Raw genomic sequence first — 23,511 nt, 5'->3', positions numbered from 1 at the left:
TTGGGGATGTGCCAGTGAATTCCAGCTCCCAACAAAGACGTCTGAGATACACCTGCACCCTCCAATCTGCTCCTTCCCTAAAATTTCAGGGATCAGTGGATACAGTCCTGTTCCTTGCTGCCCAGAAGATGATAAATTTACACAGTGGCATTTTTGGGGTGATCAGAAAACCAGTTCCTGCCCCAAAGGGAGCAGCAGCTGCATCTCCCAGTTTCTTCCCCGTGCTGGAGCTTCTACCTCCTGACCCAGCAGTGCAGGGCTCTGCCTTTCCTGGGGGAATTTGGGCATTCCCACAAGGAATTTGGGCATTCCCAAGAGGAATTTGAGGAGGCTGTTTATTGTCTGTCTCATGAAGTGTCCAGCTCGGGTATTGCTTCCTGAAATCCCTGCTCTCTGCTTGGAGCCGTGTCCCACGCTCCCATCTGGCTCGGAGGCTGCTCCAAGGGCACTCCCAGCTGGAGTCAGCTCCAAATGCTGCATTTAGTCCATAAAGACCCTTCTGTGCCTGGCCTCGATTGTCACATGGACAAATCAAAGCTGCTTCAATGCAGGAGGGAGCTGAGGACTCAGATTTGAGAGATCTCGGGTTCACAGGGATCAGGAAAGGTTCCCAGAGGCCTGGCTGGAGATCCACAGGGAGCTGATGTGCAGGAGGTTCGACACCACACTTCAACACACACTGTCCCAGCCCCACCCTCTGGAATCACCTGGGTTTGTTCTTCCAGAGTTACTAAATTTCCCTTTTCTTTCCTCCCCATCTCCGTGGTCGTGCTCCCAGTCTGGCCAGAACGGATACCTCACGGACAGCAGGTGAGTGCTGCCCTGCAGCCCCTGGGGGTGTCTCCAGAGCCCTGCATGACTCTAAAATTATGCTTTCCCCTCATCAGACTCTCCACAGAAGGCTTTGTTTGTATCCCACAGACAGAGGCAGATTTGTAGGGATCTCTGTGTGATTTATTTTGTGCTGTGTCCTGCTGAGTCCCCCCCATGCGCAGCTGCTCGTGGACTTACTGACGGTGTTTTCTTTGCAACGTCAATTTGGAGTCCTTTTTTGGCTGATTCATCAATTAAAAAGGAGGCTGGGAATGGCAGGGAGGAATTCCAGCAGTTTTCAAACCATTCCACTTCTTGTTCCCCAAAAGGATAGGAAATCCCTGCCCTTACAGTGCCAGGATCAGCATTAGGATCAGGCAGGGTTGTCCCTAATCCCTGATTATCAAGGCTGGATGATTTAATGGTGACAGTGAAGTGTCTCAGGCTCCAGCTCAGCCAGAGGAGCTGCTGAGGGCCCTGGGAACGTGTTTGAGCAGCATTTTCTTATTAAGCAGTTTTCCCATGGATGAAAGGGTTGGCGTGAGGCTGGTGAGTCACCGGGCACAGACCCGGCTGCCGAGATGTGGGGATAAAAACGGGATCAAAAGGGAGAGAGCCTCATCCCTGCTGGGCTCTGCTGTCCCAGCCAAAGCTCTGGAGATGGGGCAGCTCCGTGTGGGACAGGACAGGAGGATCTGAGCCAGGCAGGAGCAGCTTTGTGCCTCTCCTTGGGCCGTCACCTGCCTCAGGCTGTCCTGGAGAATGCGGTGTCCTCAGCACAGTCACAGGGGCTGTGCCTGGGGTGTTCAGGACAGCAAGGACAGTTCTCAGATCTGTGAGGTTGGAGTAAAACTCCCCCAGAATGGAGCAAAAGCCCCGTTGCTGATGGAGCTCAGCTCCCAAAGCTGCAGCCCCAGCTGTGCCAAGAGCTTCCCTGCCTGTGGTGCCCAGGCCCCGAGGAGCTCGGTCAAGCTGCTTTTGGGGTTTCCCTGGATGGGAGAGGAAGGAGATGTGGGCCTCGGGACCATTTTGAGCTCTCTAGGGACATAACCATTGTGCTGCTTTTTCCAAGAGATGCATTTTTGGCTCCCACACGCTCCCAGCAGCCCAGGACATCACCTCAGGAGTTCCTTCCAAGCCTCTTTTTTCTGAGCCAGGCTTGGCAGCTCTTCCTCACCATCCATCCCCAGGGAAAGCCCAGGAACCCATTCCCAGGCTTCCTAACTGGGCTGATAGACCAGGCTCACTGCTCGGGGTCATGTGCTGATAGTCCATAAAATCCTGCTGTGGCCAGAGCTGGCCTGGGCTGAGGGAGGGTGGTCAGTGGGGGCACAGCTCTGGGGTAGTGATATCCCAGAATCCTGGAATGGTTTGGGTTGCAAGGGACTTTAAAACTCATCCCTTTCCACCCCCGTGCCATAGGCAGGGACACCTCCCACCATCCCAGGTTGCTCCAAGCCCTGTCCAACCTGGCCTTGGACACCTCCAGGGATGGGGCAGCCACAGCTTTGGGCAAACAGGCCCAGCTGGGCAGAAATCCTCACCAGGGCTGGGGTGGGAAGTGGTGTCCAAGATTTCCATCAGCCTTGTCTCCAGGCTTTTAAAAGCTCCCCGTTCTAAAATGGGGAGCTTTTTAGCACAGGATCTTACTCTGACCCTGCTAGGGTCTCCTCCAGGCTGGAGTCAGGCTGGGGAAGGGGCCAGGAGCTGCCTGTCACTGCAGGGACTGGGTCAGCACAAAAAGCTGTGCCCTGGGGAGGTTTTTGCTGTCAGACTCCCCCCCCTCCCCCGCCCCAAAAGGGTCCCAAACCCAGCTGCTGACTGTCCCCACCACCCTGCCCTGGGTGTGCTGGTGCGGCACCAGCAGCTCTGCCACTGCCCCTTCACTGGAGCCCAGTTTGACTCCTCTGCTCTCTGCAGGGGCAACCGGGACGGGCTGAGCCGGGCCTCGGGCAGCCGCCAGAGCAGCACCGAGAGCGAGATCAAATCCCTGGAGCCACGGCCCTGGAGCAGCACGGATTCGGACGGCTCCATCCGCAGCCTGCGGCCGCCCGTCACCAAAGCCAGCAGCTTCAGTGGCATCTCCATCCTGACCCGGGGGGACAGCATCGGGAGCAGCAAGGGCAGCACTGCCAGCAGGACGTCACGGGCAGGTACAGCGCTGCTTCCAGGCAGGTGTGGGGCCCTTTCCCTGCCTTTCCCTGTGTGCACCTGGCACACAGTTTTTGGGCTGGGGAACTGAAGCTCTTTCCCTGCCAAAGGGCACCTGGCAGACTGGTTTTGGGCTGGGGAACTGGGGCTTGTGATGCTCTGGTTAAAACAGGACATGGGTGGCACCAGGATCTCGGTAGCCTGGCATGGATGTGCCAGCTGGTTGTGCCACCTGGTTCATCACCTGCTTCTTCAGAGCTCACCATTACCTCTCCCATCCCTTCAGCAGAGTTACCTGGGGCAAAGGGCAGAGTTTGCTCCCAGCCCCTGCGACTCAAACTCCCAATTTGTGTTGTTTTCTCTCCTCTGCTGTGCCCCAAGTTGTGTTGCTGTTCCCTTCTGCTCCCAAGATCTCTCCCACCCCTGAGGATCCTCAGGATGAATCTCCTGGCACTGGGTCTTGCTTTCCAAGGAGGAGGGCCATGAAAGGTGTCACCCATTGGTCTTGTCAGACGTTGCAGTTACCTCGTCAAAGACTCCGTAACTGGGATCTGCCCATGATGTTCTCTCAGGGATTCACGGGATGGGAGCAAACTGCAGGCTTGAGCTCCAGAGCTGCTGGGAGCCAAGGCAATTTGGCTGGAGCCAAAGGGAATTAGGATCCCGAGTCTCTCTGCTGCTTCAGCTCAGTCCTTCCTTGTCCATCCAGCCCAGCCCACGCACGGGGGATGTTCCCCTGGGGTGTCACGGGTGGCCTGTTCTGGCAGCAGCTTCCCAAGGGATGTGTGTGCTGGGTGGGCATGTCCAGGACACCTCCCCTGGGTCAGGGAGGAGCAGAATCCCTGATTTCCAACCAGCTGCTTGGCTGGAACACCTGCAAGATGTTTGTGGAAGAGGCAGCCTGGGTTTTGCTCTCATTTAATCCCGTGACAGCTGAGGAGCTGTGGGGCAGCTGGTGGCTGCGTGGTGTCACTGAGCAGAACCTGGTGTTGTCCCACCGTCCTCTGTTCCCACTGGTCAGCAGCAGGTGCCAAACCCTTGGGAACCATCATTTTTGTGGGCAGGAGGGGCAGATTGGTGCATGTGGGCAATAACTGCTCCACAAGAATCCTTCCAGGGCTGGATCCCAGCACCCAGCCTGGCTTTGGAACCACACCTTCATCTCCCAGTTCAGAGGTGCCCATGGTGTCTCCCGGGATCCTGTTCCCATCGTGTGCAGGGCTGTGCTCACTCTGGGAGCTGCAGCCACCTCCAGGACTGATTCATGGAGTGCTGGGAGCACTTACTGAAGATCTGTCCCGGCGTGTGCCGAGCAGAGTGAGAGAAAAGCTGCTTTTTGGCTCTTCCTGTAATTTTCCCTCCAGGCCCCACCCCGGGAACAGAACATTTGCTTTCCAGGCTTTATATAATGGCAAGTGATCAGAAACATCTTGGGAGAAAGGGAAAAAAAATGCAAAGGAATTGTCGCTCGAGGGGAAAAAACACCAAGCCCACCTTCTTCCACATCCTCGTGTTTATTCCGTGGGGGTGGAAGTGCTTGGGACTCAGGGGCTCTTTTCCCATCCAGTCTTTGAGCAGCTGGGCCAGTGGAATATTCCCTCCTTTGCAGTGTGTGGCTGCTGACAGAGCTCCTCAGCAGAATCCCTGGAGATCAGCTGTGGAAATGTGGGAGATCAGAGGCAGCACTGGTTAAACAGCAGCCACTGGGCATCGAGCAGTAGTTGCACAACCCTTTTATTTCTGGAAGTAAGACCGGAATACTGAGGAGACACTTCCCAGCTGGGTGCCAGCAGTGCATATCGTGCTCCTTCCCAGCTTTTCCTGCCATGGGAAGGAATTGCTTTCAGCCTGCCATCATCTCCCAGCCTTTTCCTGGGAGAAAAGGGGCTCAGTGAGGCCGTGGAATGGGATCCCCCCACTCCCCTCTGCTCCGGGCAGTCAGATGGGTCATGACAGCGTTGGTGTGCAGGTGGGGCTGTGCTCAGAGCTGAGCTGGGACTGGGAGCGGCTCTCCAGCTCCTTCCCACAGACTCTCGTGGTCCTGAGCTGACGCAGGTGTGCCTGGCAGCTCCCTGGTTTTGGGATCCTGTGGGGGTGAAGAGCCTCCACCGGGCCAGTGCTGCTGTTGGCAGCCCAATTCCTCTTCCCTGCATGTGGGGCAGAGGAGGAGATCCCTGATCAGCTTTGGAGGGTCAGTGTGTGCACCTGGACATGGCGAGGAGGGAGGTGCCACGCCCTGGAGCGTCAGAACCTTGCTTTGCTGTGAGCAGAGACAAACCGTCCCTCATCCCACCGCCTGCTCGCGTGTCCCCGTGGGAGCTCCAGCCGTGACAGGATCCCCCTGAGCCCTCCCCTTTCCTCCTGGATCCCAGCCCTCCATGCCTGTCTCTGTTGCAGGTTTGGTGCTAGGTGCCCCTGAGACCTGCAGCCAGTCCCCATCGTCGCAGCCCAGCCGTGGCCTCCTGCCCTGCACGGCCCCGCAGCCGCCCCCACAGCCGCCCCCGCAGGCCCCCGGCCTCCCCCCAGGCCAGCAGCAGCCGGCCATGAGCAGCCCCATGATGTCCCAGGTGAGTCCCACAGGGCACAAGGAGCGGGGAGGCCGGGCTGGAGGAATCCCGGGGTGCTCTGGGCTTTGGGGGTCCCCGCGCTCGCTGTCCTGCAGTGCTGATGGCAGAGCAGGAGGAGGTTGGGCTTTGCTGTGTCTGAGTGATTCTGTGGGATATCCCACCTTCCCAGCTCCCTATGGTCTGCTCAGGCCAGCAGCCCCCCTGGAAAAGGGTCTGTAGCCCTTTGGATGCGTGGCAAACTGGAACCAGTTCCACTCAGCACCATCCCGAATGGGTGTTGGATTTGAGCTCCCCAGGGCTGATCTGAAGTCCTGGGGGAAGGCAGGCCTGGAGCAATGCCTGTTGTGTCCTCCATACCATCCATCCCTGAGTTAAAGCCAAGGGGTGTTCCGTGTCCCACAGCCTGCTGGGCTGTTCCCAGGGCTGGAACCCTCCAGGAAGCACCCATGGGTGACATTCCCATGTCCATGTTCTGCTCCCGAGGCTGTGTCCAACCACAGCCCAGCCCTGCCCTGCTGCAGGGGTGGGGATGGGGTGGGAACCATCCCAATGTGAGGTTTGGGGAGCACATTCATGTGGAGTGGGTGGTGGTGTGGGAGTGTCCACAGCACCTTCCTGTCCCACACGTTGGTGCTGGACCTCAGCCTGCCCAGGAGCTCCGCAAGACTCCTCTGGCATCACCTTGGGCTCGTGGTGTCTCCTACAGCAAAGAGCTGCTGGAGTTACAGCGGAGGGGTTCAAGGTGCAGCAGGGCAGGGAGGTTGCTGGATAACCACACCAAGGCTCCCTTTCCCATGAAAAGTTGGACCACGTGTTCTCCTGAGGGCCCTTCCAGCTTGGGCTGCTCTGTGATTCTCAGTGTTTTCACTAGACTGGAATGAGAGGAGGGAAGAACCTCCTCGAAAAGCTTTTAGTGCAGGTAACAGGAACAGCTCCTTGCTGGCTGTTCCCAGCTGCAGCAGAGGGGAGAGCCCTGGAGTGGCTCTGGGGTTGTGGATCTGTTTGTGGAGGATTCTGGGGCTCAAGGGATGAGCTGTGTCCCTGGGGTGTCTGTCTGGAGCTGGAAATGCAGAGTCCCTGGGTGGGATCTCGTGGGTTGTGCTGGGGTTTCAGTTTGTATCTTCTACTGTCTCGTCCAAGGGTTTAGGTCCTGGTAAAACTGATTTCAAGGGTTTGACTGTTGGTGAAGGGTCTGGAAATGCACCAGCCCCATGTCCCTGTCCCTTCCATGTCACCAAAGGTCAAATGAAAAGATCAAACCCCCCTGTCCAGCACTGACCATCACAGTGCCCAAAGCAGGGGGTGTGGGGTTTGAGCGAGGGGTTCTCATAAAGCCGGTGCCCCAGGTGACACAGTGGGGGTCCCTGTGGAAGGTGAGTGTGCAGGAATGGCCAAGGAGCACTGCAGGGAATGCTGGAAACGGGAGAGACACAAGGGCTGTGCTGGGAGACGCTGCTCCTGCTGCTGCTGGCCCTGGTGAACTCGTGTCACTCTTCCTGCCAGGCAGGAGCTGCTTTGGGGCAGCTCACTCGTCCCCAGCTCTGCAGAGCCTCCGGCTGGGCCGTATCTGATGGGATGGATGCTGCCCTGGAATGGTCTCTGTGCTTCCCAACCCCTGCAACGCCCCTCTGTGTTTGCAGTTGGCTCACTTGACTAACCTTGTTGTTCCTTCTTTTTCTCCTTCCTTTTCCTTCCTTTTCCTTCCTTTTCCTTCCTTCTCCTTCCTTTTCCTTCCTTCTCCTTCCTTCTCCTTCCTTCTCCTTCCTTCTCCTTCCTTCTCCTTCCTTCTCCTTCCTTCTCCTTCCTTCTCCTTCCTTTTCCTTCTTCCCTTTTCCTTCCTTCCTTCCTTCCTTCCTTCCTTCCTTCCTTCCTTCCTTCCTTCCTTCCTTCCTTCCTTCCTTCCAAATTCCTTTCGAATTCCTTTCGAATTCCTTCCTTCCTTCCTTCCTTCCTTCCTTCCTTCCTTCCTTCCTTCCTTCCTTCCTTCCTTCCAAATTCCTTCCTTCTGAATTCCTTCCTTCTGAATTCCTTCCTTCCTTCCGAATTCCTTTCGAATTCCTTCCTTCCTTCCTTCCGTCCTCCCTTCCTTCCTTCCTCCCTCCCTCCCTTCCTTTTTATTCCCCTTTTCCTCTCCCTCCATTCCCTTCTCTGCTGGTCGTAGCCGGTCCCGGCGCTGCAGCCCGTTCCGTACTCTCCAAGCTCCTGCCCCCAAGTCCTCTTGCCAGTCTCTCCACCCCAGCAGTACAACCTGGTACAAACCCCAGTTCCTCTTCTGCACTGTCTGTTGTGCTCTGTGCTGTGTTTGTGTTGTGTGAGCTTGTGCTGATCAGGTACGTCCCGGACACCCACCCCCTGGGGCTGGGATTCACGGAGCTCTGCGCTGCAGCGGGATGCCCGAGGCCACGGGAGCACTGCTGCTGGAGTGGAGCTCTTGGAAAGAGCCTGGGAAGAGCAAATTCCAAGCCCAGAGCTCCCCAGCCATGCCTGTGCTCAGTGCTGGGGTCTGGGGCCGCCCTGTGGGCTCAGCCAAGCCCCTGTGTTGTCTCCACTGGGATCTTTTGGGAATGGTGTGCCCCGTGGGACGTGGCCGCTGGGCTGGAGTCACCCCTGCCTGCGTGGGACCCCGCAGTGTCCCCCGTGTCCGCTGAGCATTTGGCCCCCCCCAGTTCGCATGTCCCCCTGTGCTGCTCTGGGGCTGTGGCTCGTGTGTGGGGGCCTTTTTGGGGGAGCTGCTCCCAGAGCAGGGAGAAGGGGTCTGCATTTACCAGCAGAGCTGTGTCCTCCCTGCTGCTGTCCCACGTGCCACCCTCCTCCATCCTTCCCTTATCCCACTCCAGGCCGACGAGCTCAGCAGCCCCTTCGGGCAGATCAGCCTCAGCCGACAGGGCTCGACGGAAGCCCCGGATCCTTCCTCGGCGATGTTCCAGTCATCCCTCATCTCCCAGCACCCTCAGCAGACAGGATTCATCATGGCAACCCCTGGGCAACCCATCCCCACCTCCAGCTACTCCGCCTCGGGGCACACGGCCCCCACTCAGCAGGTGCTGCAGCCCCAGGGCTACATTCAGCCTCCCCAGCAAGTAAGGACACAAGGGGATATCCCCAGAGCTGCCAGGCCAGGGACTGCTGGGGAGTGGGTCCCTCTTTTTCTGCGGCTAGTTGGTGATGGATCCATCCACGGGGGTCCAGGCTCCGGGTCTCGTGCTCCCCTGCTAGGCACAGGATGATCCCCGTGTCCCTCTGAGCCCACGAGGCTCTTACCTGGGACCCCCAGGGCCACTCCTGGCTCTCAGCAGTGGGGGAGGGACAGTGGCCGGACTCAGGGCTGACACCTCTAAGCTCTCTTTGGGGTCCTGCAGGGCTTTGTGACCTCTAGGATTGTCCCCTGAGCTGTGAGGAGAGAGTTGTGCCTACTGTGCTCTTGCACTACTGTGCTGGGAAAGGCTTGGATGAGGAGGCTGGGAGGCGCGGGAAGGGGCTGCGGTTCCCCGAGGAGCCATCAGCTGGCCAGAGCCAAAGCCCTGGGTGGTTCCCTTCGGCAGAAGCCAGGCCAGGTGAGAGAGAAAACTGGTCCTGGGGGACCAGCTTTCTTGGTCCTGCCCCTTGCCATGTCCTCACCATGGTGTTTTCTTGCCCCCAATAGATTCAGGTTTCTTACTACCCCCCCGGGCAGTACCCGAACTCCAGCCAGCAATACCGACCCCTCAGTCACCCAGTGGCCTACAGCTCCCAGCGCCCACAGCAACTCCCCCAGCAGTCCCAGCAGCCAGGTAAGGGGCTGGAAAGCGGGGATGGGGGCAGCTTTCCCTTTCTTGTTGCTTTTGTTGGCTCCAAAGATCTCCCGTGTGCTGTGTGGGGCCAGGTCACTCTTCCCTGTCTCCCACTCTTTGCTGGACCTGCCTCTTGGCTGGGAGGTTGGGATGCCTCCATTTGCAGAGGCTGTTGAGTCCTTCCCCTCCCTCTGCTCTCAGCTCACTGGAGGGGGGATGAGGTGGATTTAAGCCCCACTGAGGGGCTGCCAGGGGGATTTAAAGCCAGGAGCTTCCCTTGGGTGTGTTCACATCTGCTCTAAGGGAAGCCCTTTCCCCACTCTTTAGCAGGAGGAGGGAGCAGAGCAGGAATTGATTCCCTAAATCCTAAATCTGGGGCTGTTTCCTGTGTCCAACTGGGAAGCTGCTCCATCAAAACCTTGTTCTGGCAGGTTTACAGCCAATGATGTCCAACCAGCAGCAAACATACCAAGGTGTGATGGGGGTGCAGCAGGCGCAGCCCCCCGGGCTCCTCAACAGCCAGAGGAACAACATGGGGGGCCAGATGCAGAGCATGATGGGGGTGCAGCAGGCGCAGCCCCCCGGGCTCCTCAGCAGCCAGAGGAGTGGGATGGGGAGCCAGATGCAAGGTCTGATGGTGCAGTACACGCCGCTGCCTTCGTACCAGGTGGGCATCTGCTGCTGCCCAGCGTGGGGTGCTGGGAGGGGGCCTCGGCTGTGCAGGATGTGCCCCGTTCCTGTGCCTAAGGGATGGAGCCCGAGGTGGGGATCTGCTCACAGGGCAGCTTGGGGAGGGCACATCCATGTGGGAATCCTTGGGATGGATCTGGAGCAGGGGGACCGGGAGAATCTCTGGGAGGGGCTGCCTGTGCCTGGGTGAGGTTGCTCTGGGCTGTAAGGAAAAACCACCTGGAATCTCTTCACCTTGGTTGTTCCCCCTGCTCTGTTACCTGTTACCTGCTGCTTTCCTCCCTGCCCAGGTTCCCATGGCCAGTGAGTCCCAGAACGTGGTCCAGCAGCCCTTCCAGCAGCCGGTGCTTGTGCCAGCCAGCCAGTCTGTGCAGGGGGGGCTCCAGGCTGGAGGGGTCCCCATCTACTACAGCGTTATCCCCACTGCCCAGCAGAACGGCACCAGGTGAAGCTCTGCCTGGGGGTTCTGGCCTGCCTGGGGGTGCTGTGCCCACGGTGGGGGTTTTGGGGGTGTCCCATCAAGGCCAGGAGTCAGCCTTGATGATCCTTGTGGGTCCCTTCCAACCCGGGAGGTTCCATGATTGTGTTTGGTGATTCCATGATGATCCTGCTGTGAGCACACCCTGCTCCTGTGGCTGGAGGGGGCTGGGCGCCACAAGTGCTGCTCCTCCCTGACCTTGTCCATTCCTGGCTCCCTTAGTCAGGGCTTCCTGGCCACCAGCGTGTCAGGCTCCCATGTGCCCAGCCCTCTCCAGAGGCTCCCATGTGCCCAGCCATCCCAGTAAAGAGGGAGCTGCGAATTACCTGCGCAGATGCCCCAGCTCTTCCTCCCCATCCTCACCTGAGCCCTCTGCCCCACAGCCCATCCGTGGGGTTCCTGCAGCCTCCTGGCTCTGAGCAGTACCAGATGCCGCAGTCCCCGGCGCCCTGCAGCCCCCCCCAGATGCAGCAGCAGTATTCAGGTACGAGGGGCCACGGGCAGGGCTGGCATCGACTGCACGGGTGGGATCAGCTTTTGGATCACAGCCAAATCTGGCAGCTTCTGTGCAAGGGGATTCCTTAGTCTAGGAATGATCAGGATGTGGCACTGGCTCGTGCCTGGCATCTCCCTGCCGTGGTGGGCAGGGGGGTGGAGGGAGCTGTGGATTGGCGAGAGCGGGAAGAACTGCGGATGGGGAGCCTCGGGATTCCTGCTCCCTGTCACGGCTGCTGGGAGCGAGCTGGGGCAGAAGCTGGACTGGGATGGTGGAGGTCTGTGCCTGGATCCGTGCTCGGAGCCTTTGCCTGGAGTTCTGTGGAGATGCTCAGAGCGGTCACTGAGCTGCCATCCATCAGCTTGACCCCTGTGCTCCCATTTCTCCTGAATTAATCATCATCACTCCCAGATGTAACCTTTGATATTAGAGAGGAATCCCCAGCAGGTCCTGGTGGGGTTTTTGCAGCTGGAGAAAGGCAGGAGTGGCAGCGGAGAGAGTCCAGAGCGGGATCGTAGGGAAGGGTGTGCAGTGGCAGGGCCGGGCAGGTGCCCCGTGTCCCACAGCAGCAGAGCCATCTGTGCCTGTGTCTGTCCCCAGGGGTGTCCCCGTCAGGCCCCGGTGTGGTGGTGATGCAGCTGAATGTCCCCAACGGCCCCCAGGCCCCCCAGAACCCCCCTGTGGTGCAGTGGAGCCATTGTAAGTACTACAGCCTGGAGCAGCGGGGGCAGAAGCCAGGAGACCTCTACAACCCCGACACCAGTGCTCAGGTACTGGGGGGACTGGGAGGGACGGGAAGGAGGCAGCTCAGCCTTCGGGGTGGGCTGGGTGAGGGGTGGGGGGTTACCCCATGGGGTCAAGGCAGGTGTGGGAGTGGTCACAAGCACTGGGAGTGTCTAACACTGTCCCTCCCCCAGGCCAGCACCCAGCTGAACAGCCCCATCACATCCCCCACCCAGTCCCCGACGCCGTCGCCCGTCACCAACCTCAACAGCGTGTGCACGGGGCTGAGCCCCCTCCCCGTCCTCACACAGTTCCCCCGGCCCATGGGCCCGGCACAAGGTAAGGGGGAGGTGTGTGGGGCCAGCTCGGGGCTGGGAATGCTGCAGCATTTCCCGGGATCCCACAAACTCGGGCTCCTTGTGCAGGTGACGGGCGGTACTCGCTGCTGGGCCAGCCGCTGCAGTACAACCTGTCCCTGTGTCCCCCGCCGCTGCTCCACAACCAGCCCAGCTACACAGGACACCAGGTACAGCCGGGCCAGGCCGTCCTTTCCTGGCCCTTCTGTGGCTCTGTGAAGCCACAGTGTCCCCTGAGGTGACACGGTGCCCTTTTTATCCTTCAAGGGGCAGACCGGAATGAAACACGGAAACCGGAGCAAGAGACAGGCCCTAAAGTCAGCGTCCACCGACCTGGGGACAAGTGACGTAGGCAAGTGACCCCCTCGAGCCCCTTTGCCCTCTGATGTCCCCACGTACGGATGTTGGAGACTCCAGGTGCCATCCCTGCCCAAGCCAGCATCCCACAGGACCCCGTGCTGGTTTTGGACAGTGGCTCCTGCCAGTCCTTCCTCCCCACACCCACAAACACCCCCCAGTCCAGGTGAGCCCAGGCTGGGGGTGCAGCAGATCCAGCCCCAGCCCGCTGTGCCCCGAGGGAGGTGGGAGAACAGGGAGTAAAACCTCTGGAGGAAAAGGACACCTGGGTCCTGTTCCTGCCTCTCAGAGGGTGGAAATGACGGAGCAGGTGGAGCTGGCAGAACTGGGATTTTATTCCTCTTTATCAGCAGAAAGTGAGTGTCCAGACACTGAGATCTCATTTCCCACCATTGCTTTCCCAAGTCACTCTTCCCATCCATGTTTCCCTTTCCCATGGGGCCCGCAGCTTCAGAGCCTCCTCTTTGGGATTTGGGATGTCCCGGCGTGGCTGTGAGGGCTGAGGGTCCCAGTGAGTCGTTTCTCTCTGAAGGACACCCCATGCCCGGGTTGTCTCTGATGGGTCCTCGGGGAGGGAGGGACCCACAGCTTGGATGGAGCAGCTCTCACTGACCCTCTGGAGGCCTCAGGCATGTCCCCCATGTCACCTCCGTGTCACCACCAGCAGCTGCTTGCAGGGGCCCTTTAAGAGCTGCCTACCCCCCTCCTGCCCTGGCATGGTCCGTACGTGCCACGTTAATATTAGCAAAGAATCCCTTCAGCAGCTCTGCTAAGCCCAGGGCCAGGGCTGGAGCCAGGAGCTGCAGAGGGATTTGGGTACCACCAGGGAGGGTCCAGGAGCTGCAGAAGGGTTTGAGGATTGCTGGGCAGGGGCTGGAGCTGCAGAGGGATTTGGGTACCATTGGGGCAGGGGCAGAGGTCAGAGCCAGAAGCTGCCAGAGGGGTTTGGGTACCATCAGGGAGGGCCCAGGAGCTGCAGAGGGATTTGGGGACCACCAGCAGGGCACACTCAGTGCCACCATCCTCCATGGGTGCAGCCATTCTCCCTCCCAGGGTCAGGGTGGGAGCGTGGGGTTGGCTCCCAGTCCTGGTACGGGAGGTTTGGGATAGAAAAGCAGGCAGGGCCCCTGGGAAAGCCTGAACTGCCCAGCTGTCCTAAGGACACCAGGAGTGTCCCCATAGCCCTGGGACACTGGGAAATACCCACATCTCCTCCTGGAGCAGAACCAGAGCATGGGCACGAGAAGGGATGGGGATGGGGCATTCCAGGGAGCAGGTAGGGATGCTTTGGAGGGGAAGTGACTGGCTTAAAAAAAATTGATTCCTGCTGCGGGGGCAGCTTGGCACTTCGTGGCATTGCTGTGCCCAGGAGAGGTGGGTGCTCCAGCCTGGGGCCGGGGTGGCTCCTGGGCCACCAGGACCTGGCCAGTGACACGAGGCTCCTTCCCCGCAGTGCTGGGCCGGGTGCTGGAGGTGACGGACCTGCCCGAGGGCATCACACGGACAGAGGCCGACAAGCTCTTCACGCAGCTCGCCATGGCCGGTGCCAAAATCCAGTGGCTCAAAGAGACTCAGGGGCGCCGCGGGGACGGAGGCGGCGGGGACAACAGCGGGACTCCGGAGAACGGCAGGCACAGTGACCTCGCTGCCTTATACACCATCGTGGCCGTGTTCCCCAGCCCTCTGGCTGCCCAAAACGCCTCCCTCCGCCTCAACAACTCCCTCAGCCGCTTCAAGCTGCGCGTGGCCAAAAAGAACTACGACCTGCGGGTGCTGGAGCGGGCAAGCTCCCAGTAGGGCTCCCGCGGGCACCGGGCACTCCCCTGGGCCTCTTCTCCTCCCACCCTCCCTTCCTCTCGCCCTCCTTCCTTGATATATTTATATGAACATAATTAAGAGACAAGAAGTTGATTTTTTTTTTTTTTTAATTATTATTATTTTTGGAGTGACGCCCGTGCCCGCCCCCCTCCCCTGTGTCTATGGTTTTGTTTAAGCACTGTGTTGGACCGCACATACAGGTGTTGATTGGTATGTTCACTGCACATTTTATTTAATCGGATTATTATTTTGCGGGGGGGTATTTTTGGTTTTATTTTATTTGGGGGGTTGTTTTTAAATTAAAAAAAAAAAAAAAGGAAAATTGTCCCATCACTCGAATGTAACTTTCCGTTCTCTGCCAGTGCCAGGGCTGGGGGCTCTGTGCTGCCTCAGGGGCGTGAGGGGACAGCAGAAGGGACACTGGCAGGGGGATGGTCCTGCCCAGTGCTGCCCTCCAGCTTGGCATGTCCAAGGGCTGTGAGCCCGTGGTGTGCCAAAGTGCGGAACCCAGGCTGGGATCAGAGCATCTGGATTGGGGCTGAACTCCCCTGAGAGATGTCCATGACCCCATCCAGCTGTGGAATTCCAGGGCAGGAATGAGGCCAGGAGTGGCCCCAGCTGTGTGCCCTGCCAGGAAGCGTCAAATCCCTGCTGACAGGAGCAGCACCTGGAGCTGGTGGGTGCAGGTGGGGACAGGATTTGGGCTGGCACAGCCAGAGCCTGTGGCAGGAGCAGGATGCTCCCAACCTTCCTGGGCAGGTACAGCCGGACAGGTAAGAGCTGCCAGGAAGGGGGGGGCTCCAACCCCAGGCTTGTGCCAGCTCCCACCTCACTGCCACCCACAGCCAGGCAGGGACCCGAGGGACCCCGAGGTGCCCGTGAACTCCAGGGTCCTGTTCCTGTCACAGGCAGCCCGGCAGCAGTGGGATCCCAGCTCCCGGCATCCCAGCAGAGCCTGGAGCAGCAGGATTTGGTGCCAGAGGGTGCGAGGCAGCCACTCCTACCCCATGAGAGACCCCACTGCTGCCCCTCTGCCCGGTGACCCCCCAGCCTCGGGGGCCTCCAACGCACGAGTGGAGACACCGAGGCTGGAGCCTTTGGTGTACCCAGCCCCTGGAACCCTCCGTGTGCCCGATTCCCGGAGCCCTCGCTGTGCCCGGTTCCTTCTCCGTCCCATGCCAGGCTGGGGGGGCCCCTGGCACGCCCAGCAACCACCAACGCAAATAGCCGGTGGCTCCTCCGCCCGCTCCCTCCCGGCGCACGCTGGGGCTCCAATTTCCCGGCGTCAGCCCCCGCCACCGCTCAGCTGTCGTCCTGCTCTGCCCTGTCACTCCGCTCGCCACGGGACCGGGCCGGCTGCCGCCCTCCCCGCGCGCCGGGCACGGGGGGCTGGGGGCTCTGCAGCCACCGGGGCCCCGGCACCGCCCGCCCTTCGGGGGGTTCTCCAGCGCAGGGCGAGAACTCCAAGCACAGGGTGAGTGTCCCCGTGTGTGGCCCCCCTCGCCGTGGCCGTGCCCACCCCGGGTCCCCCCCGCTGCTGCAGGGCCTCGGGGTGCCCCACGCCCGCAGCGCCCCTCGCCCCAGCGCTCCCCAGTTCCGTTGCTGCTTCCCGATGGTTTTCCTGGCAGGTTTCCATGGGGCTGGAGGGGCTTGGGGGGTGGGTATCACCAAAAACAGCGAGGTCTGGGTGGAAGCACTGCAGGGAGGGTTGGCAAAGGTGGCATCGGGATGGCTTTGGGGCATGTGGGAGCAGCTCCTGCCGAAAGCCGGATGATGCCCATCAGTGTCCCCCGTTGCGCTCATCTGAGGCACCGTTTGCGGTTTCACGGTGAGATGGGGATGTCCAGGCCGAGGTGGGCACGTGCAGGTGGCCCAGGGGCTGGCTCACAGCACTTGGCACCGCGTCCCCGAGTCAGCGGATGTGCCACGCTCTGGGCTGGGCACCGGCCTCCTCCAGCCTGGCCCTGGGGCTCTCCTGGACAGAACCAGCCCTGGCCGGGGCAGGGGCTGCGGGAGGGGCGGTGGGAGTGACCCCGGGGTTTCCCCTGGCAGAACCAGCCCTCGCCAGGACAGCGGCTGCGGGACGGGAAGGGGAAGGGGAGGCACTGCCCACCCAGCAGGGTCTGACCGCTTCAGCCCCTGCCGGGCTCCTGCAGCTGGACCTGCCCCCGCCGACGCCATCTGTGTCTCTTCCCCTCGCAGCATGACGGAGAAGGAGGTGCCAGAGCCACCAGCTTCACCTGCTTCAGGTGGGAAACCCAAGAGCCGGGTAAGTGGGTGTCCACAGGGCAGTTTGGATGGGTGGGGAAGCCCCCTCTCTATCATCATCCTGCCGTAGCCCCAGGAGGCTTTGGGGGCGGGGGGTGCTTGGTGGGACCCCGATCCAGCCGGCTGCTGGGTGGGCATTTCCCAGCTTGGCATTTCCCTGACGTGCCCACATCTATGAGGTGCCCAGGAGCCACAGTTTTCCCTTTAGTGGGGACTTCACGGGACTGGGAGGAGGGTCGCCATCCTCAGAGCATTCCTGGGGTCTCCTCCCGCTGTGGAGGGGGGCTCTGGGTCGAGGCACTGGGGTGAGGAGCCAGGCACGGGGTCTCTGCCCTCCTGCCTTCCCCACACCGCCGCGCACCATCCGTCCTCTCCATCCCAGCAGCTGCAGAAGCTGAAGCAACTTTTCCAGCGAAAACCCAAGGAGGAGCCGGAGCCGGCGCTGGAGCCGCAGCCAAACGGGGAGCTGGTCAGCCCCTCGGGGGGACCCATCTACTACATCTATGAGGATGACGAAGAGGAGGAAGAGGAGGAGGAGCCCGAACCCCCTCCCGAACCCGAGAAACTTGTCAATGACAAACCCCACAAGTTCAAAGATCATTACTTCAAAAAGCCCAAATTCTGCGATGTTTGTGCCCGCATGATCGTCCGTGAGTCCTGACGGGGCTGGGGGCCATGGGCAGGACCGGGGGCCGCGGGAAGGGCTGAGGCTGGGGGCCAAGGCTGCCCAGGGCTCTGTCCCGGCCGTTTCACAGCTGCAGTGTCACATTCCCTCTCCTTTCCATCCCCACCCCCCCCCCCCCCACTGCCAGTCAACAACAAATTTGGCCTGAGGTGCAAGAACTGCAAGACCAACATCCACCACCACTGCCAGTCCTACGTGGAAATGCAGCGTTGCTTCGGCAAGATCGTGAGTGTCACCCCCCCGCCTCCAGCCCCCGGCTCGGGCACCTCCGGGAGCGGCCACCTCGGCCCCCGCGGGCAGGACAAAGGTGCCACCACCCCTGTCATTTCCTGGCTCAGAGGGGGACCCCGGCATCCCTTTTACGGGGTCCCCGAGCTCTGACAGATGGCCCATGGGTCCGGGTGGGTGGCTGATGCTGCGACCCCCCCTCTCTCCTCGCAGCCCCCCGGGTTCCGCCGGGCGTACAGCTCCCCCCTCTACAGCGACCAGCAGTACGCCGGCACCAAGGACCAGCTCTGTGAGTCCCCGTGCTGGGGCGCCCCGTCCCCTTGGTACCCACCCCGGAGTGCCCCATCCCCTCGTGTCCCATCTCTGACCCCCCCCTCACCATTCCCGTGCCCCCCCCAGCAAACAGGAGCGATCCCGTGTTCGAGACGCTGCGGACGGGCGTCATCATGGCCAACAAGGAGCGCAAAAAGGGGCAGGAAGACAAGAAGAACGTGAGTGTGGGGTCGGGCCCTCCCCAAATTCCAGCGGGTGCGGTGCCAGCACCCCACTGCCCCCCAGCCCCCCCATGCTGCACTCCCTGAGAGCTCTCTGTGCCTTCCAGCCCTTGGCTGCGATGATGGACGAGGAGTCGGAGGCCACGAAGCCGGTGGGGAGCAAAGCCGAGGGTGGTGAGCGTGCGGCCGAGGGTTGGGGGCTGAGCCCATGGGACAGGGAGGGAGCCCCTGGCTGATCTTGAGGGGGTCAGCAGGGTGGGTGTGCCCTGCAGAAAGAGGGTCCCCGGTTCAGATCCCCACCCTGGGGCTCTCGCTACATCCCCACGTTGGCTGAGGAGACTCTCGGGAGGCACCACCAGGAAAGGTGTGACCTCCTCCTCCCGTTCCCAGGTGCCTCTGAAGGGGACAAGAAGGCTGAGAAGAGCCCAACAGATGACAAGGTACCCCTCATCCTTGCCCTGCACCCCAAAACTATGGACAGAGCCTGTGGGATCTCCCTGCTGGGATCCTCGGGGCTGCCTGCAGCCCCTGGGACTGCAAACCCCACTGTGTCCCCCCAGAGCAAGAAGCCGCAGCCAGGGGCGTTCCTGCAGTCCCACTATTTCGTGGCACTTTATCGCTTCAAAGCCCTGGAGAAGGACGACCTGGACTTCCCGTGAGTTCCCAGCCTTGTCCTGGGCTCTTTCCCGACGCTTTTGGCTCGATGTGGTTCTGTGGATTTCCCAAGGCTGAGCTGCTCCATGCAGGACCTGCCTGTCCCTGAGCTCATGGGCTGTGCGTGTCCCCTGCCAGATACGGGGCTCGAGGAGCTGGTTCTGCAGGAAAAGCGGTTTTCCTTGGGGTCTCCCACGGCCGGGGGTCCTGCCCCCCCCTCAGAGAGCCCTTCCTTCCCTTCCAGGCCGGGGGAGAAGATCACGGTGGTCGATGACTCCAACGAGGAGTGGTGGCGGGTGAGGCTGGTGTGCGGCGGGAGGGAGAGCTCGGCTGGGAAAGGGGGGACACCCGAACCTGCTGTCAACTCCCAGCCTGGCAGGGGGTGGTCTGAGACCCCTGGATTGGCTCCGACCCCTCCTTGCACTCCCCCACTGCCTCCTTCCAGGGAAAGATCGGTGAGAAAATCGGGTATTTCCCCCCCAACTTCATCATCCGGGTGCGGGCGGGCGAGCGGGTGCACAAGGTGACGCGTTCCTTCGTGGGCAACCGGGAGATCGGGCAGATCACGCTCAAGAAGGATCAGGTGAGACGGGACCTCCCCCCCCAATCACCACCCGGGGACCCCCAGCCCCTCTCCAAGCCCCTCATCACGGCTGCACCCCACAACCAACATCACCCTCCCCCCCCTTCCCACCTCCCCCAGCCCCTTGGGTGAGACCTGCTCTGCCCCGACCCCTCCACACCTGGGGTTCCCCCCGCTCTGGGGGGTCCCGGGGGTCTCACCCGACCCCCTCTCGCCTGCAGATCGTGGTGCAGAAGGGGGAGGAGGTGAACGGTTACGTCAAAGTCTTCACCGGCCGCAAAGTGGGGCTGTTCCCTGTGGACTTCCTGGAGGAGATCTGAGGGGGGCTGCGAGGGGGGGACCCCCGGGATGGGGACAGAGACACCCCTGGGATGGGGGCGGTGAGACGCTGGCTGTGGGGTGGGGATGGGGACAGGGACGGAGAGAACGGCTGCAGAGCAGGGATGGGGACGGGGGACCCTCGGGATGGGGAATGGAAGGACCCCGGGATTGGGATGGGGAGCCCTGGCTGCGGGACAGGTATGGGGTCAGGGAAGGGCACCCCCATTCCTGCTGCCTCCAGCAATGGGGTTCCTGGGGCAGCTGTCCCCCCCCAGGACCGGGGCAGGATGGGGGGACAGGAGGTGCCTCAGGGGCTGTCCCCCCGCGGGAGGTTTTGGTGCCTCCAGAGACACTGGATGCAAGCAGGGGGCACCCCCAGACTCGCTGTGGAGACCCCCCCGACTGAGTGGGGGGACACCGGGTGCCGTGGGGAGGGTCGGGGGGGGTCCTGCCCCGCTGCTCCCGGGTTTTGGCAATACATGGCTGCGCCCACCCCCCGCTCTCCAGCGTGGATTTAATGGGGGAAGGGGGGGGGGGGGGCACTGTGGGGGTGCGGGTGGTCCCCCCTCTGGGGGGCACTGGGGGGTCCTGGGGGGTCACTGTGGGGGCATCGATGACCCCTTGGGAGGTGCCACTGTTGGGGTGCCAGTGCTCGCCGCTGGGGGGGGCCACTGGGAGGGTGGCGGTGGGGGGGTGTCACTGGTCACTGTGGGGGTGCCGGCGGCCCCTGATGGAGGGGTCACTGGTCACAGGGAGAGTGGCGGTGGCCCCTTTGGGAGGGGGGATGTCACTGGTCACTATGGGACTGCCGGTACCCCCAGCGGGGGCTCAGCCGGGCACGGGTGGTGGGAGGGGATAGGGCGGCACCGGGACCCCCCCGCCCCGTCCCCCGGGGGGCGGGCGCTGGCGCGGGGCCCGGCGAGGCCCGAATAGGGGCGGCGGGGGACAGGTGACGGTGCCGGGGACAGGACGAGACCTTGGAGCGCGGCGGGGGCGGGCGCCGAGCCAGGAACAGGTGCCCGGGCCCCGGAGCGGGGGCTGCGCCCCGTGACGTCACGGGGCAGTGACGTCAGCGGTAACCACGGCGACGGGCAGGCGGGGTGGGCGGGGCCTGTGGAGTGGGTGGGGCCGGGCTTCCCCGGCTCCGCCGCGAGGGGGCGCTGCCGACTCGTCGCGCGGCACCGCTGTATGCAAAGATATGCAAATTAGGCGGGGAGGCTGCGGCGCCCCCTGGCGGGCGGCTGTTGGGGCAGCCCCCACCCCCCCCCGGTACCGGTACCGAGGAGGGGATTTTGGGGGGGCGGGGGGGGCACTGCCCCAGGAGGAGTGTCCTTGTTCCCCCCCCGCTCCGTGGGGCCGGGCCAGGGCTGCTGAGGGGGTTCCGGGGGTACAGGGAACCCACGCTGGGGGTCTCCCCCCATTCCCAGCATCCCAAGGAGATGCTGCTCCAGGAATGATGGAAATGAGGGGGTGCGAAGTGGGGGCGGGGGGGGGGAGGGGGCAGTCCCCGGGACTGACCTCCTTCCCCCCCTCCCCTCCTGTCACACAGCTTTAAATGCCGAACCATTAAAATTTTCCACCTCATTTGCGGCTCCTCACACGGTTAATTTTCCCGGGATTGTCTATTTATTTATTTGCGGAGCCCTGCGGGAGGGGGGGGAAGGCGGGGGGGAAGGCGGGGGGGGGGGGGGGGGGAAGCAGCTGATTTGCTGCATCTGGGCGGTGGGGAGGGAAAGGGGGGGAACCACCCTGGGAAGAGGGGAGGGCTCTGGCTAATTTAACAGCTGAAGAGAACAACTTAATTGGAGTCAGCTGGAAAATTGGGTAAAACCCCTTCTATCAGCCTACCACCCCCCAGTCCCCTTCCCTGCCGGCTTCTGGTGGGATGCCAGGGTGGAGATGCGTTTTGGGATGAATTTTGGGAAGGGAGGGAAGAGCTGGCCCCAGCCAAGCAGCTGCCCTTCATTACAGACAGGAGCTAATTGGATTGATCAGCAGTTAATAGGGAATTAAGAGGTGAAGCGCACCCCCCCACCATCACCCCTCCATGTTCATCCCCCTCCTCGCATCCCAGCTCCCGCTGCTTCCCGGATGGATGCGGGGGGCAGGCGGAGGTGGGGAGTCACTGGCACCCGGTGGATGGGCTGAGGATGAGGGGTGGGATGGGATTTTCCACCCCTCATTTAAGGGCTGCTGAGCACTTTAGGGTTTGTTTCTTTCCTGTTTTCCCGTGGTTTTGCCATTCCTGGTGCTCCCAGCCTGGCTGTGACCTGGCTGCTTGCAGAGTGGGGGTGGGTTCCCCCAACATTCGGCATTTCCCTGCTCCTCCTTAGGCGAAGGGGTTGCCCCCCATCCCACCCCATGGAACACACAGGGATTCAGCTGGAGGAGCCCCCCTGACCTCCAGATTAATCACCTCCAGTTCTCTCTGCATCCCGTGAAAGGTCAGGAGTCTGCGAGGCCCAGGAATTAATTGAAATCCCACCGGTCTCGTTCCAGATCCATACATCATCCCAGGGGAGCGGCTCCGGGATGCGAGGGTGGGGGCACCCCCTCCTGCACCCCCTTTCCGGGGCGCGCGGAGGACAGGGAGCAGCAGATGCAGCGCTCGGAGCTTGTTCTCCATCTCCAGGCAGGGAAATAAATGGATTAAAGTAAACGAAAGCGTCTGCGCTCCCCACCTGCCCCCCCGGCTATAAATCAGCATAAATGCAATTTCCATATTCATGGTATTTATCCAATAACTGTCCTGTCCCAGATTAAACGCGCCCCGGGGAGCACCGGGGCTCCTTATCTGTACCGGGGGCTCCCGGGGAAGAGCAGCTCTGCCGGGGGCTGGGGCGGGAGGGGGCCCTGCTCCTCATCCTCCTCCTGAGGGACTGGAGAGGGGTGGGCTCCTCTCCTCATCCTCCTCCTGGGAGGCTGGAGCGGGGAGTGGGGTGGTGGGTTCTGCTCCTCATCCTCCTCCATCTCTCGCGGCCCCGGCGTGTCCTGGGAGAGGAGCTGGGAGTGGGGGCCCCAAGGCTCGGCAGCGCTCCTGTCCCGCTCCCTTCCCTCTGCTTTCCCCCCTTTCCTTTCTGTTCCTTTCCCCCTCTCCTCCTGGCGCGGCCGGGGGGAGCCTCGGGGTCCCCACAAATCCCCCACTCCCCACTCCACTTCCAGCGTGGGCAGAGATAGGGTCCGATCGCGCTCCAGCCCCCGGGGGGGGGACACACGGACCGTCCCACCCGGCTCCGAGGGCAGGACCAGGGGGAATGGTGCGGGTTGGGGGGCAGCTGCCCCCCCCCGGGGTCCCCACGGTGGCTGGGGACACACGCGCCACGTCTCCCACTGTGACAGGTCCTTGTCAGCCCTAATGACCCGAGTCCGGCAGGGCCCCAGGGCTCGGAGCTCGTTACGGGGGATTTAATGAGGGCAGCAGCAGCCACCGCCGCTGGCTGTTTGCCACTGGCGGTGGCCTCGGGCCCGCGAGGACCACGGGCGGTCTCCTCCACGGCACGGCACTGAGTTCCTCAGAGCCCCCCGAAAACACCCACAGCCCCCTCAAGCCCCCCCAGGCTTCACAGGTCCCCACAATCCCCCCCGCAGCCCCTTCTCTCTGCCCCCAGCAGATGTGGGGAGCTGGGGCAGTGCCCGCCCCCCGCCCCTGCTCAGGCTGCTCCAGCCTCTGGTGGAGGGAACAGAGGAGTTTGGGGGCTCTTGGGCTGTGGGTTAGGGGTGAGAGGCAGCAGGAAAGGCAGATTTTGGGGGGTATGAGAGCCAGGGGCTAAGGGGGGTGCAGCCAGGGCCGGGGGCTGGTTATGGGGTCCCCTACATGGCACAGCACCAAGCCTCTCACAGCCTTGCACAGCTCTCCCCAGCTCCTCACAGCCCCTCAGAACCCCCCCTTAGATTTGGGGCCTGCAGACAGGGCTGGGGGGTGCTGGTGTCGGGGTCTGTCCCAGCTGCAGAGGTGGCAGGGGGGGCCAGCCTGGCTGTCCCCCAAATCCTGGGGACCGGTCCCAGCTGTGTGGCGGTGCCAGGGCTGGGGGGGTTCAGCCGCGGGGACACTCCAGGTGC

The 23,511-nt window shown here is 61.9% G+C and overlaps 2 protein-coding genes across 7 annotated transcripts in view; both read left to right on the top strand.

Moving 5' to 3' along the window:
- Nucleotides 1-14,293, top strand: part of R3HDM2 (R3H domain containing 2) — a 41,520-nt gene extending 27,227 nt beyond the window's left edge. For 3 of the 4 annotated variants that reach the window (XM_032093876.1, XM_032093877.1, XM_032093875.1), the window contains exons 11-24: nucleotides 779-810; nucleotides 2,734-2,966; nucleotides 5,362-5,531; nucleotides 7,693-7,782; nucleotides 8,369-8,611; nucleotides 9,175-9,301; nucleotides 9,733-9,968; nucleotides 10,282-10,436; nucleotides 10,853-10,953; nucleotides 11,566-11,735; nucleotides 11,883-12,027; nucleotides 12,114-12,214; nucleotides 12,312-12,396; nucleotides 13,855-14,293. In XM_032093876.1, the coding sequence (XP_031949767.1) occupies nucleotides 779-810; nucleotides 2,734-2,966; nucleotides 5,362-5,531; nucleotides 7,693-7,782; nucleotides 8,369-8,611; nucleotides 9,175-9,301; nucleotides 9,733-9,968; nucleotides 10,282-10,436; nucleotides 10,853-10,953; nucleotides 11,566-11,735; nucleotides 11,883-12,027; nucleotides 12,114-12,214; nucleotides 12,312-12,396; nucleotides 13,855-14,198 (2,232 nt within the window). In that variant the 3' untranslated portion in view covers nucleotides 14,199-14,293. The remainder of the gene's footprint in view (nucleotides 1-778; nucleotides 811-2,733; nucleotides 2,967-5,361; nucleotides 5,532-7,692; nucleotides 7,783-8,368; nucleotides 8,612-9,174; nucleotides 9,302-9,732; nucleotides 9,969-10,281; nucleotides 10,437-10,852; nucleotides 10,954-11,565; nucleotides 11,736-11,882; nucleotides 12,028-12,113; nucleotides 12,215-12,311; nucleotides 12,397-13,854) is intronic. The other variant, XM_032093878.1, reaches the window with a different exon arrangement.
- Nucleotides 14,294-15,226: 933 nt separating this feature from the next.
- STAC3 (SH3 and cysteine rich domain 3) lies at nucleotides 15,227-19,512 on the top strand. 3 transcript variants are annotated; one of them, XM_032093933.1, is made up of 12 exons: nucleotides 15,227-15,693; nucleotides 16,422-16,488; nucleotides 16,870-17,137; nucleotides 17,300-17,397; nucleotides 17,614-17,689; nucleotides 17,800-17,891; nucleotides 18,002-18,068; nucleotides 18,285-18,334; nucleotides 18,455-18,549; nucleotides 18,793-18,844; nucleotides 18,994-19,131; nucleotides 19,353-19,512. In XM_032093933.1, exons 1-12 carry the CDS (start codon nucleotides 15,227-15,229, stop codon nucleotides 19,449-19,451), a joined length of 1,569 nt encoding a protein of 522 aa, XP_031949824.1. In that variant the 3' UTR covers nucleotides 19,452-19,512. The 3 variants fall into 3 exon arrangements, with proteins under 3 accessions (XP_031949824.1, XP_031949823.1, XP_031949822.1); XM_032093932.1 differs by having other exon boundaries at nucleotides 15,317-15,693; nucleotides 16,900-17,137; XM_032093931.1 differs by having other exon boundaries at nucleotides 15,317-15,693; nucleotides 16,873-17,137.
- The last annotated feature ends 3,999 nt before the right edge of the window (nucleotides 19,513-23,511 follow it).

The sequence above is a fragment of the Corvus moneduloides genome, chromosome 30 (assembly GCF_009650955.1).
Source record: "Corvus moneduloides isolate bCorMon1 chromosome 30, bCorMon1.pri, whole genome shotgun sequence".
In the NCBI taxonomy this organism is placed as follows: Eukaryota; Metazoa; Chordata; class Aves; order Passeriformes; family Corvidae; genus Corvus; species Corvus moneduloides.
This window is presented reverse-complemented; position numbering and strand designations above follow the sequence as displayed.

Excerpts from the sequence above, each read along its gene's own strand:
- STAC3 (XM_032093933.1), top strand. The coding sequence starts at position 15,227 with ATGAGAGACCCCACTGCTGCCCCTCTGCCCGGTGACCCCCCAGCCTCG. Across the intron at positions 17,892-18,001 it reads GGCAGGAAGACAAGAAGAAC|CCCTTGGCTGCGATGATGGA; the intron begins GTGAGTGTGGGG and ends TGTGCCTTCCAG. Across the intron at positions 18,845-18,993 it reads CCAACGAGGAGTGGTGGCGG|GGAAAGATCGGTGAGAAAAT; the intron begins GTGAGGCTGGTG and ends GCCTCCTTCCAG.